Here is a 13,683-nt window from a genome sequence, read left to right on the forward strand (position 1 = left end):
CACACTGCAGCCACAATGTACTACTGATAGAACAATGAATATTTAGGTACGAACCTCAATCAATCTTTTTTCTTTTTTCAGATGCCGAATGACCTGATGTTTTTTTTAAAGCATTTTCATATAAATCAACTTTCCAGCATTCATTGGTGTACATTGATATCTTAGGTAGTCAGATGATATCATGAGATTTCTGTAGCAGACAAAAATAAGAAAGCCCCTTAAACCTCCAGACTCATGGACAGTTTCTTCCCAGCTGCTGTCAGGTAACTGAACTATCCTACCACCAACCAGAAAGAGGTCCTGAGCTATTATCCACCACACTAGAGATCCTCGGACTATACTAAACTTTATCTTGTACTAACCATTATTCCCGTTATCCTGATTCTGTACATTGTGGATGGCTTGATTGTAATCATGCGTAGTCTTTTTGCTAACTGAATAGCACGCAACAAAAGCTTTTCACTGTATCTCAGTACACGTGACAATAAACTAAACCAAACCATTACTGGTGACAGACAACAATTAAATCCTGAAGGCACAAAGTCACTAGGCCAGTTGTGCAGCCATGATGAGGGAGCCAACATAAAAGAACGATCCATTCGACTGTATGCTTTTCAATATGCCTTTCATAAAGCACCTGACCAAAATAATTTTGATAGAGGTGACCACTGCACAACCCCCATGAATTCCTCTTCTCATTCATGACATGGTAGGATGCCATTACATAAAACAAAATAGATTCAGAAGAGGATGTCATAGCTGCAAACCGAGCATTGACTAGGAGATGAGGTCTATGGGCAGTAGATCTTTGCCTGACCACAATCACAATATTGTTAAATTACCATTAGCAAGGCCAGTGGATCAAGGTTACTTCACTGAAACATGTTAAAACAAAAACACATAAGTGGCAGCAACAAGCATTCTTAATATCAGGTACCAAACTTGGAGCTACAACTCATGTTGAGCAGCAGAAACAACATACTAGTGGCAGAGGTAAGCATTAGATTAAATCAAAGTTCTATAATCCTACCATTGGCAAAAAAAAAACTTCCAACAGAAGGGTCTCAATCCAAAATGTCACCTATCCATATTCTATCCAGAGATGTTGCCTGACCTGCTGAGGTACTCCAGCGTCTTGTCTCTGATTGTTTATCAGGCTTTAACTAATATTCCAAGTGTACAACATTTCCTCTTTACATTTGTCATCATATTACCAATTTCCCCAACAACTACATTCTGGAAACCACCAATAAAAACTTGAAATCGAGCCACTCGAACCGTTTTCAACATTCAACGTGATCTTGGCCACTCTGCAACATAACACCACGTTCCTTGTTAGTAATAGGTATCTACAAAAAGTATTCTCACAATTAAAATTAACAATTGATGTGACATTAACTACCATTTTCAGGGGAGTTCTATACTTCCACCATCTTGTGTATCTAGAAGAGTTTCTTGAAGTCACTATCCTAAAACCTGGCTCCACAAAATTCACGCTAGATATCAAAATCAGAAGAAAAAGTTTTAATTCTTAGCCTTCACTTAATACCTTGAAAACTTCATAATTACAACTCTATTTTGTGTCAACTGATGATGTAAATCTCAGAGTTGTTATCATTATAGAAGAATTACATTGTACTTCCTCTCAAAGGCAAAGTATTCTTCCCAAAGTGTGGTCTCAGAACAGTGGAGAGTATTTATTTATAGATTAACCAAGACTTTGTGTAGCTGTACCTAGTCTATTCCTTTGTATTCTAATACTTCTTATTTACCTTATCAATCCCATTAAATGCTGGAGGATTTTCTCGTTCCTTCTGAAATTTCAAAAAGGTTTTTAATCATTTAATGTACAAATTATCTCTTTATTCTTCATCACAAAATGCATCATTTCATATTCTTACTTGAAATTTCAAGTAATTTACATTCATCTTCAAAATATACTAACTGTCTTGAAGATATTTATAGGCCGTTTCACAGTGAAACAAACTCTTTGCATTTGATTATGCACCCAAATCTAAATCCACATCATTTCTACTTACTGAAAAAATACACATTAATTACATGCATTGAAAAAGTCTCCAATGCTTTTGGAAAATTGGAGATTTGTGTGTTTTAAATCACAATGTAAAAGATTCTGATTTAATGACATCTGTCCTCGACCTCCAACAATTAGATAGAAAATTACAATACTTAGCCAACGAACATAAAAGAAAATGCAGTTTCACCCAGAAGATATATTTTTTTATTTCCAAATCCCTTTTCTAAATTGATAAATGATAAAAGAAGGGACATATTTTCAACATAATCTTATTTTACATCATTAGGATAATTAAGGATACTCTGAATTCCACAAAATACTAAGGCGGCATTTTTGAAGCTATACAACTCAAGTAATGTAATAACAAACACTAATTTACAGGTACACCATTTAATATTTATTATATGCATTTTATATACATTACTTTTAAACAACTGTATTTTAGCTATGTGGTACAATCTTACAAATTTACTTAATCATGTATTGTAAAACAAAAAAACCTTACAAAACTCATCAGAACTTGCAAACTCATCAGAAATCTTTGTGGAAGACTAGAAAAAATACTTTATTGTATTAATCATGCATTACACAAACAAAATCTTTAGTTACACCATTAACTGAAGCACTTTGAAAATCTGGGATAGCTATTTCAAATACAGCAGCTTTCTGAATCTTGATTTGGCCATTTTAGTTTTCTATATTTTTAATCCAAAATAAAATCTTTTCACTCCGGATTTCACACAAATTGTTCAGTTTCATGGAGTTAGGGTAAGCCCCTAAAGCAAGTATTCTGACAAGAAATCCTGGGCTGTGATATAAACAGTGTTCCACTTTAAACCTATATTTAGAGCTTGCTAGTTTTCTGCAAGAGTTCCATGTTAGACAAAGATATACAAGGCCCGTTAACACACAATACATGAAGGATATAAAGACCAACAGAAAAGTGAAATAAATAACAGTAGGCCAATAGCATTAAGATGGTTAACCCTCGATAAATAAACTTGTAAATACAATAAGATGTACAAAATATCACATAGTGATAGGATGCTGCAATTTTATTTAACAGAGTTAATTATGGGTGTTAAACCCTCTGTGTTTAATTCCAACACATTTTACAGTTTTCAATGATTACTCTTAATTAGCTTTTACACTGATGTTAAAATAGCATCCACGTGGAAGGATTCACTGAGGATTTTGTTTCATTTAATGGCGCAAGGGAACGATGCAGTTACATAATAGTGGATCAGTGACGTTTCAATGTGGTCTTGAGCCAATGAAACATAATATTAACCCTGTTTGGAGCATTATTCTGACAGGAAAATTATACAAAAGACATATAAAAACTAGACATCCTGTCAAAAATACTGTAAAACTAAGGTTAAAATATATTTAATTTCTATTTTCTTTATAATGCTGTAAGTTGCTTAAAGGTATGTTTGGTGGTGGAAAACTGATAAAGGAATTGAAGGATGACACTCTATGGTTCCATTTTAAGCTTGTTGTCCACCACTGTACCATAGTCCTTACCATAAGGCAGGATATGAGCCCGAATTATTTACTGCTGCAAGAATAAATTCCACAAGACTTTGAATACACCTACATAACAGTAAATTAGCTCAGTTTAAATCCAGTCAAGGCTACAAATACTGGTTTGTTTCTTTTTTTAATTACAGTAATTAAAATCAGTCAGCCTGACGTTATTCAAGGATCTGGTGCTTCTTGGATCAGTATGCACTGTCCCTTAACAGAGTGCCTGGATATCACTGCCCAGGGAGAACAGGCCAGTACTTAGTGTTGTATGATAACCGGGCAACTAATGGCAGTGAAGCAATTCCTGTATTTCCAGCTCACCTGCTACTTTGGGGCAAACACGTTCTAGCAATTGTTAAACAAACACCTTTGCGAGGGCATCTGCTCCTGCACAAGCAATATAGGCCTTTGATGGATGGAAGGCTACATCATAAATAGATTCATCACATTTCTTTCGATGGGCAGTAATTTCTTGAACACATGTCTTGCTATCCAAGTTCCATAGGCGAATAGAACAATCATGACCTGGTACAAAATTGAATATAGAAAATCTGCATTACAGTAGAAGAGTTCAAGTCCAATTACTGAACATATTAACATTTCTTTTTTGCAAGCTTATTACAACATTTTGATCCAATATAACCAAAGCTAAAGTAAAGACATTTCCATACAAAGACAGTTTCTTCCCAGCTGTTATCAGGCACTAGAACCACCCTCTCACCAGCTAGAGTACTGACCTGACCTTCCAACTACCTGATTGGAGACTTTTGAACATTATCTTGCACAATACGTTGTACCCTTTTACCCTTTATGGAATGTAATGCTGAGGCTCTATAAGGCATTGGTAAGGCCGCATTTGGAATATTGTTAGCAATTTTGGGCACCATATCCGAGGAAGGATGTGCTGGCTCTGTAGAGGTTCCAGAGGAGGTTGACAAGAATGATCCCAGGAGTTAGTAGGTTAACCTATCATGAGCGTTTGTCAGCACTGGGCCTGTATTCACTGGAGTTTAGAAGAATGGGGGGGGGGGGACCTCATTGAAACATACAGAATAATGAAAGGCTTAGATAGAGTGGATGTGGAGAGGATGTTTCCACTAATGGGAAAGTCTAGGACTAGTGGTCATAGCCTCAGAATTAAAGAACGTTCTTTTATTTGGTCAGAGGGTGGTGAATCTGTGGAATTCATTGCCACATAAGGCTGTGGAGACCGTCAGTGGATATTTTTAAGGCAGAGATAGATAGATTCTTCATTTGTACAGGTGTCAGAGGTTATGGGGAGAAGGCAGGAGAATGTGGTTAGGAGGGAGAGATCGATCAGCCATGATTGAATGGTGGGGTAGACGATGGGCCAAATGGTCTAATTCTACTATCACTTATGACCTTGTGTGCACACTGTGGACGGCTTGAATATAATAATAAATAATAATGTCTTTATTTATATAGCACATTTTTAGTCAACTTGCATTGACCCCAAAGTGCTTCACATAATTACATCCACACACACAGGCAAAGGTGGGTGAAGTGTCTTGCCCAAGGACACACACAGGCAAAGGTGGGTGAAGTGTCTTGCCCAAGGACACAACGACAGTATGCACTCCAAGCGGGATTCGAACCAGCTACCTTCCGGTTGCCAGCCGAACACTTAGCCCATTGTGCCATCTGTCGTCCCGTAATCACGCAAAGCCTTTTCTTTGACTGGATAGCACACAGCAAACAGTGTTTCACTGTACCATGATACTTGTGACAATAGTAAACTATACAGATGAACACGGCAATTATTCAATATGTCTTATAAATACTAAGGGTCTTGAAAATGACATTACTAAGTAGAATATTATTGTGTATTAGTATAGTTTTGTGTAGGAAGGAACTGCAGATGCTGGTTTACACCAAAGATTGACTCAAAATGCTGGAGTAACAGCAGGACAGGCAGCATCTCTGGATTGAAGGAATGAGTCACGTTTTGGGTCGAGACCCTTCTTCAGACTGTCAGGGGAGAGGGAGACACAGAGACAAGGAAGGGTAAGATGTGAAAACAAAACATCAAATAAGATATCAATGAAAATGTAAAATAGATCATTGTTAGCTTGAAAAGATTGACAATGAAGCAAACAGGGATAAAATTCAATCAGGGGGACAGTCAGCCTGGTCCGAGATCTAAGAAAGGGGAGGGAAGGAGAGAGGGTAAGCAAGGGTTACTTGAAGTTAGAGGTCAATATTCATACCGCTGGGGTGTAAGCTGCCCAAGCGAAATATGAAGTGTCACAGGGCCAATGTGACGGAAAGGTCAGTGTGGTAATGGGAGGGGAGGTTAAAGTGTTGAGCACCCGGAAGATCAGGTAGGTTTAGGCAGATTGAGTGGAGGAGTTCAGCGAAAGGATCGCTGAGCCTGCGCTGGGTCTGGCCGATATATAGGAGTCTACACCAAGAACAGTGGATACAGTAGATGAGGTTATAGTCGGTGTAAGTGAACCTCTGTCTCACCTGAAAAGACTGTCGGGGTCCTTGGACGGCATTGGGGTAGGAGCTATCGGGAGGGGTGTTGCATCTCCTGCGGTTGCAGGGGAAAGTACCTGGGAAGGGGGTGGTTTGGGTGGGAGAGGAAGAGTTAACCAGGGAGTTGCGGAGGGAACCGTCTCTGTGGAAAGCAGAAAGGGGTGGAGATGTGAAGATGTGGCTAGTGGTGGGATCCCGATGGAGGTAGCGAAAATGTCGGAGGATTATGTGCTGTATGTGATGTCTGCTGGGGTGAAAGGTGAGGACTAGAGGGTCTCTGTCCCTGTTGCGACTGGGGAGAGGGGGAGTAAGAGCGAAGCTGCGGGATATCGAAGAGACCCTTGTGAGGACCTCATCTATGATGGAAGAGGGGGACCCCTATTGTATGGTCCCAGAGTAGGGGAATCGAGGACCAGAGGACATAGGTTTCAGGTGAGGAGAGAACGATTTTACAGAAGGTGGTAGGTGTATGGAACGAGCTGCCGGAGGAGATAGATGAAGCAGGTACTATTGCAACATTTAAGAAATATTTAAACAGGTACATGGATAGGATAAATTTAGAGAGATATGGGCCAAATGCCGGTAGGTGCAACTAGTGTTGTCAGCGTGGGCAAGTTGGGCCCAAGGAAGGGCCTATATGTATGACTATGTATAATCTGTTTTATTTAATCCTTGATTTGAAAAAATTAGCTATGGTCTAGTAAATTAAATTAATATATCTTAACATTCAAGAACACATTTTCTATTACAGAAAGGAGCTACATACTTCCTGACATTAAGTAGATTCCATTAGGATCCACTGCTAAACTAGTAACAGCATCCAGGTGAGCCACCATAGCATGGATCAGTTTACCTAAATAAATGAACAAAGCAGAAGTCAGCTAGATTCATTTGTAATTGTACATTATAAATCTTGATACTTTCAATCACTCACCTGTTTTATTATCAAAAAACTTAATATGCCTATCTTCATGAGCCGTGATAGTAACGGGCAATGTGGGATGACTGACAACTCTATTTATTTGATTCGCTAGAGGAGACACTGTGAACAGAAAGCAAGGGAAAATTTGATAAAATTATTCAAATCAAAACATAATTCTAATCATATCAAACTACTGTAAGCTACTGCTGTGTCATATCTAGAATTCCCAGAGAATTAAGTTAATATAAAATGGAAAAGGTACAATTTAATCTAAGCCATGCAGTTCTGAAAATTAAGCACTATCTTGATGACTTTCCTACCATCATAAGGTCAGAAGCAAGGATATTTGAAGAATGCACAAATGTTAAATTCCATTAATAACTCCTCAGCAAATGAAGGATTCGGTGTCTACGTGGAGTAAGACCTAGACAACATTCAGGCCAAGGTTCCACAAGACCCTTTCACCATCCACAAGGCAAAGTCAGGAACATGATGGAATTTTCTCCATTTGCTTGGATGAATTCAGTACCCACACTATTCAAGAAGCTCAAGGTGATCGAGAAAATAGCTGCCTGGGGGACTGTCATCTGATCCATCACTGTAAACATTCATACCATCACTGGCACAGTCGCCTCAATGCGCACCATTCACAAAATGCTCTACATTTACTCACCTGGGCCACTTTGACAGGACCTCCCAAGCTTGGTGTCTCCTCGTTCCTCCTCCCCCCCCCCCCCCCCCCCCACAAGAACAAAGGCACCCGTTGCTTAGGATTTCTATGACCTGCAGATTCCCCTCCAGATTGCATATCACCCTGAAGTGGCAGTAAATCACTGGTCCTTCATAATTGCTAGGTCCAAATCTTAGCCTCTACCCAACAACACTACATTCGCCAGCAGTTCAAAAAGACACATCATCATCACCACCTTTTTAAGGCATCTGAGGATGAGCACAAAATCCATTGCCAGTGATGATCAAGTTTCACAATGAATTAAAAACCTTGTTTATAGGTTTATTTATGAGTAAATAGTTATTAGAATCAATTTGAAGAACTAAAATAAATAGATAGAACTTCTACTGGTTCTTTACCACACAATAACTGTTTCTCATTGAGATTTGTCTGCATTTGTCTTACTATTAAGTCAAGCCATGACACTCATCATCACTGCTATGCCTTCAATTCTATGTTATAGCTTAATTAGTTACATGAAATTATGACATCCTATAATTAAAATCACATAAAGCATGTGGGCAATGAAATAAGCATGCTGACACTATAAGGCAGATATTGGAGTCGGACCATTTTGGAAAGCTACATTTCTATATAGGGAGAAATGAAAACCAGCAAGCTTCCATGGCACTATTCAATCCTCCCTGGAGATACGCTGGCCTTGATCCAAGCCATCTGTCTATCTATTTTTGGGGAACAGTGTATGATGTGGAATCTAAATTTACATGCATGGGGGAGGAGTAAAAATAGAACAAGCAAAGTCATTAATTGGACATTGGAAATACGCTAGTTTATTTAAACTTGTATTATAAAAGCACAAGGTAAACCAACAAGTGCAAGAAGTGTAAAAGTAAATTATTTATTGTACCCGTCGAAAGGAAAATTATAATGTAACTTACATTATAACTATCCACTTTCTGAAGTGATGCAGCCTGACCTGCTGATTTACTCCAGCATTTTGTGCCTATCGTTTGCATTATACCTCTATCAGCCATACAGATGTTTTAATCTTTCCTTATCATTAAACAAAACGCCACTTGCATCCTAAATCATCATCATATATTTTTTGAAAGATTTAATTGTACATGAAGTTTTCAGCAAAAAACTCTCCCTTTCTAGAAGTAACTATAGATCACAGTGGGATATATTTTAACAGGTGGAAGAACGGACCTAGCACCAAGATTGTATTTCCTTTGCTCGCTTCATTAATGAAAGGAAAAACAATCTGACTATTTCAGGTGTCTTGCAGGGTTCAAAGTTAGGAGAAAAAGGGAAGCTAAACAAAGAAGACAAAAGTGGGCACTGGTGAATGCAGAAATAAAATTTGATCTGCATGAAGCCACAGAATGATAATCAGCTAAAAAACATTATTTATTTCATTGTTTATATTTTCATTCATAAACTGTCATCAAAATGTTGAAGGAACCTGCTCTTCCAAAATAATGAAAATAATAAGGTATGAACCAAGCCATGTATTGGACTACATACAAAGCTATCATATTTCAAAAAGCTAATATAAAATAGTCAACTTAAGAAAATATTCAAGTATCGATTGTCGATTTCATTAAAAAAAAAGCTCAATTAACAATAAAGCATTGAGGAATCCGACCCAACCTGTTGCTTCAGAAGGGGTAGGGTACTCAGCCTCATTTCAACAATACTATTTTTCTCCCTTTTACTCTAAAGTACTAAAAGTATTATGAACATATGTGACGTTTTATAGCCAAGATGATCATGGATCTTCAAAGCAATGCACTGATCATATTAGACTCATTTATCTATTCACTGGAGTTTCTGTACTATCTGAAAAGGCAACTTCCTGCTTTTATTTCCATTGTTCAACTCCCTTTTACGCTGATCTTGAATAATGCAGGCATTCAAAAACCAAGCTAGTGCATACAGCAGAGAATATCTTATTGACAATCAGGATTTTTTTTATTAATTAAAGAAATTTGACCTTGATACTAGGTTCAATCTTTTGCCTGCTGAGGTCAGAATTACTGGAACGCTTTTTGAATTTTTCAAATTTTTGTTGATCAAATAAGGCAATCAAAGTACAGAAAGTGGAAGAAATAAGCAGCAGGAGTAGCCATTTAAACCTTTAGGAAACAATGTTGGTTGTGGAGATGGTGATAAGAGTACTCTTCGCCTCAGCTTACTGCCCGGTTTGTTTCCCAGTTTCCCATACACCAAATATTTGTCAATCTTGAAATTGCATATATTCAATGATTCAGCCTTCCAGGGAGCACAAATAGAAAATTCCAAATAGTTCAGAAACTCTAAAATGAAATTCCTCATCATCAGTTTTAAATGGGCAACCTCTTATTCTGAATCTGTCAATAGGCAATAGGTGTAGGCAGTAGGCCATTCGGCTCTTCAAGCCAGCACCACCAGTCCATAACTTAGAGCAAGTCCATAACTTTAGGTTTCCCCCACGAGGAAATATTCTTTCTACATCTATCTTGTCAAGCCCACTCAGAATCTTATGCATTTCAATGAGAAGCCACAAATGATAACTTAAAGAAGCTATATACGAATAAACTTTAAACAAAATGTAGTATGAGACATTGGTTGAAAATATAGCATCAGAAACACAGCCTTACTCAAATGTTCAGTCTTAATGCTTTCAAGATTAGGAAACGAGAAGTGGAATAGGTGAAAAATGGGCATTAAAGGAGTCAATTTAATGACGATTGACACAAAATGCTGGAGTAACTCAGCAGGACAGGCAGCATCTCTGGAGAGAAGGAATGGGTGACGTTTCGGGTCGAGACCTTTTTTCAGACTGATGTCAGGGGAGTAGGCGGTACAGAGATAAAATGTAGTCGGAGACAGTAAGCCTGGTAAGAGAACTGGGAAGGGGGAGAGGATGGAGAAAGAGGGAAAGCAAGGGCTACTTAAAAGTTAGAGGTCAATGTTCATACCGCTGGGGTGTAAGCTACCCAAGCAAAATATGAAGTGCTATTCCTCCAATTTGCACTGAAGAATGAATAACTTCAAGAAAGTGTTATAGAAACATAGAAAATAGGTGCAGGAGTAGGCCATTCGGCCCTTCGAGCCTGCACCGCCATTCGATATGATCATGGCTGATCATCCAACTCAGTATCCCATCCCTGCCTTCTCTCCATACCCCCTGATCCCTTTAGCCACAAGGGCCACATCTAACTCTCTCCTAAATATAGCCAATGAACTGGCCTCAACTACCTTCTGTGGCAGAGAATTCCACAGATTCACCACTCTCTGTGTAAAAAATGATTTTCTCATCTTGGTCCTAAAAGACTTCCCTCTTATCCTTAAACTGTGACCCCTTGTTCTGGACTTCCCCAACATCGGGAATAATCTTCCTGCATCTAGCCTGTCCAACCCCTTAAGAATTTTGTAAGTTTCTATAAGATCCCCCCTCAATCTTCTGAATTCCAGCGTGTACAAGCCAAGTCTATCCAGTCTTTCTTCATAAGAAAGTCCTGCCATCCCAGGAATCAGTCTGGTGAACCTTCTCTGTACTCCCTCTATGGCAAGAATGTCTTTCCTCAGATTAGGAGACCAAAACTGTACGCAATACTCCAGGTGTGGTCTCACCAAGACCCTGTACAACTGCAGTAGAACCTCCCTGCTCTTATACTCAAATCCTTTTGCTATGAATGCTAACATACCATTTGCTTTCTTCACTGCCTGCTGCACCTGCATTCCTACTTTCAATGACTGGTGTACCATGACACTCAGGTCTCGTTGCATCTCCCCTTTTCCTAATCGGCCACCATTCAGATAATAGTCTACTTTCCTGTTTTTGCCACCAAAGTGGATAACCTCACATTTATCCACATTATACTGCATCTGCCATGCATTTGCCCACTCACCCAACCTATCCAAGTCACCTTGCAGCCTCCTAGCATCCTCCTCACAGCTAACACTGCCCCCCAGCTTCGTGTCATCCGCAAACTTGGAGATGTTGCATTCAATTCCCTCATCCAGATCATTAATATATATTGTAAATAGCTGGGGTCCCAGCACTGAGCCTTGCGGTACCACACTAGTCACTGCCTGCCATTCTGAAAAGGACCCGTTTACTCCCACTCTTTGCTTCTTGTCTGCCAGCCAGTTCTCTATCCACATCAATACTGAACCCCCAATACCATGTGCTTTAAGTTTGTATACTAATCTCTTATGTGGGACCTTGTCGAAAGCCTTCTGAAAGTGTTGTACCCGTTTATTGCATAGCAAGCAGATTTGCAATAACCTATATTCATGCAACTCACCAGCATCCACCTGTGATGCCAGCATCACCAGAGACTGAGATGTTTCCATATCATAAATGACTGAATTGCCATTATTAAAGGAACCCACAATGTGTGCTGGATCAGCACCTACAAAGTCAATAGACGTCGGGATTCCATTTTCTGAAAATAAATACAATTGAAACAAGTTAATTGTACTTCTACACCTTTATAAAGAAATATTAAATGGAGGATTGAATAGTAGAATGGGTTGGGCATAAACTTTACATCTCTGACTAAAATGCCTACTTGTAAAGGTTTTATATAAAATGAACTTCAATTTTCAGGGCATAGCTGGAAAGCACAAAACGACTCAATTTAACATTAAATGGAAAACATTTGAGCTGGCGTTTGGTAGGAAAATTGTAACATAGGGCCACAACATCACATTAATTACATGGCGAAGAATGAACCCTACTTTGCATTCAACCATTTAAAAGTGCCGTAGTCAGATCATTTTTTTCTTTTTTAAACAATTTGCCTTGTATGATTCACCCACATTAAACAAAATGCTAATGCCTCAGTCACGCAACTATTCAGAAAGAATACACTTCAAATCCAACTTGTGAAGAAAAAAATCACTTACCCCTTTCTACATTGAAAGTACTTAGGCAAGGAGACTTATCCGCTGGATTCCATAACCGAATAGTGCCATCTGCTGAACAAGACAGCAACCGGTTCTTTATACCACTAAACGAAAGGCCCCATACTGCATCCGTGTGGGCGGTCAGTGTACTCAATATGACACTTGGATCTGCAGTTCAATGTGAAATGAAGCAGTTAGCTTGGAAATAAATTATTAGAGTTCTTTAATGTTTTGAAATCTTCTTTCAACTTTGCCCCTCTCACTTAAAGCTGCATCCTCTAGTCTTTGACATTTCCACCTTAGGAAAAAAAAGTTCTGAGTGTACGCAATATGTATGGCTCTCATAATGTTGTAGCTTCTATTGGATGTCCTCTCGGTTACTGATGCCAGGGAAAATCCAACCTCCCCCTTATTGCTTATACCCTCTAATTCAGGCAGCATCTTGGTAAATCTCATTGGCATCCTCTTCATGTGGCTGTCCAGAACTACACACAAAGGTAGTGGCAGGTTATCTCGATTTCTTTGCGTGATTTGACAGCCACTCAAATCATTCAAATGAATGTGATGTACTGTGATTTCATTATCACTAATTTTAGGAAATTGGAGATTTGTATGTTTTAAATCACATTTGTAAAAGATCCAAGTATAAAAGACATACTTTTGGTTCAGTACTTACCATATGTATCATATGGATCAACACTGGGGCTTGGCATATTCCAGCATCGTATCGTTGCATCAATTCCACCACTAAAACACTGTTCACCATTAGAACTGACAGCCAAAGAAAGCACAGATCCACTGGGCACAATGGAAAAACATTTGTATAGAATTAACCACACCTGAACTTCACTGCAACAACTAAATGAACAATTAATAGTCATACCACACTTAAAGCATAAATATATTTAATTGATCTAATTATAATCATGTTTACAGTAGTTTAGTTTATCCAAAATTAACAACTAATTAGAATTTAAAAGCCTTTGACTTCATTTTTGCAGAAAATTGTGTAAGTATAGAACATTGCTGGATATTTTTTACCAATAGTTTAAAATAAACAATATAAATGACAGCAGGTATAAGGCAAAGATAGAGGCAGACTGG

The 13,683-nt window shown here is 38.5% G+C and overlaps 1 protein-coding gene across 4 annotated transcripts in view; it reads right to left on the reverse strand.

The window, feature by feature from the left end:
* Positions 1–1,841: 1,841 nt before the first annotated feature.
* Positions 1,842–13,683, reverse strand: part of strn3 (striatin 3) — a 139,175-nt gene continuing 127,333 nt past the window's right edge. For all 4 annotated transcript variants that reach the window (XM_033026992.1, XM_033026995.1, XM_033026993.1 and 1 more), the window contains 6 exons: positions 13,256–13,377; positions 12,580–12,747; positions 11,976–12,116; positions 7,002–7,109; positions 6,834–6,920; positions 1,842–4,093 (listed from right to left, as the gene is read on the reverse strand). In XM_033026992.1, the coding sequence (XP_032882883.1) occupies positions 3,924–4,093; positions 6,834–6,920; positions 7,002–7,109; positions 11,976–12,116; positions 12,580–12,747; positions 13,256–13,377 (796 nt within the window). In that variant the 3' untranslated portion in view covers positions 1,842–3,923. The remainder of the gene's footprint in view (positions 4,094–6,833; positions 6,921–7,001; positions 7,110–11,975; positions 12,117–12,579; positions 12,748–13,255; positions 13,378–13,683) is intronic.

Source organism: Amblyraja radiata, chromosome 9 (genome assembly GCF_010909765.2).
Source record: "Amblyraja radiata isolate CabotCenter1 chromosome 9, sAmbRad1.1.pri, whole genome shotgun sequence".
NCBI lineage: Eukaryota > Metazoa > Chordata > Chondrichthyes > Rajiformes > Rajidae > Amblyraja > Amblyraja radiata.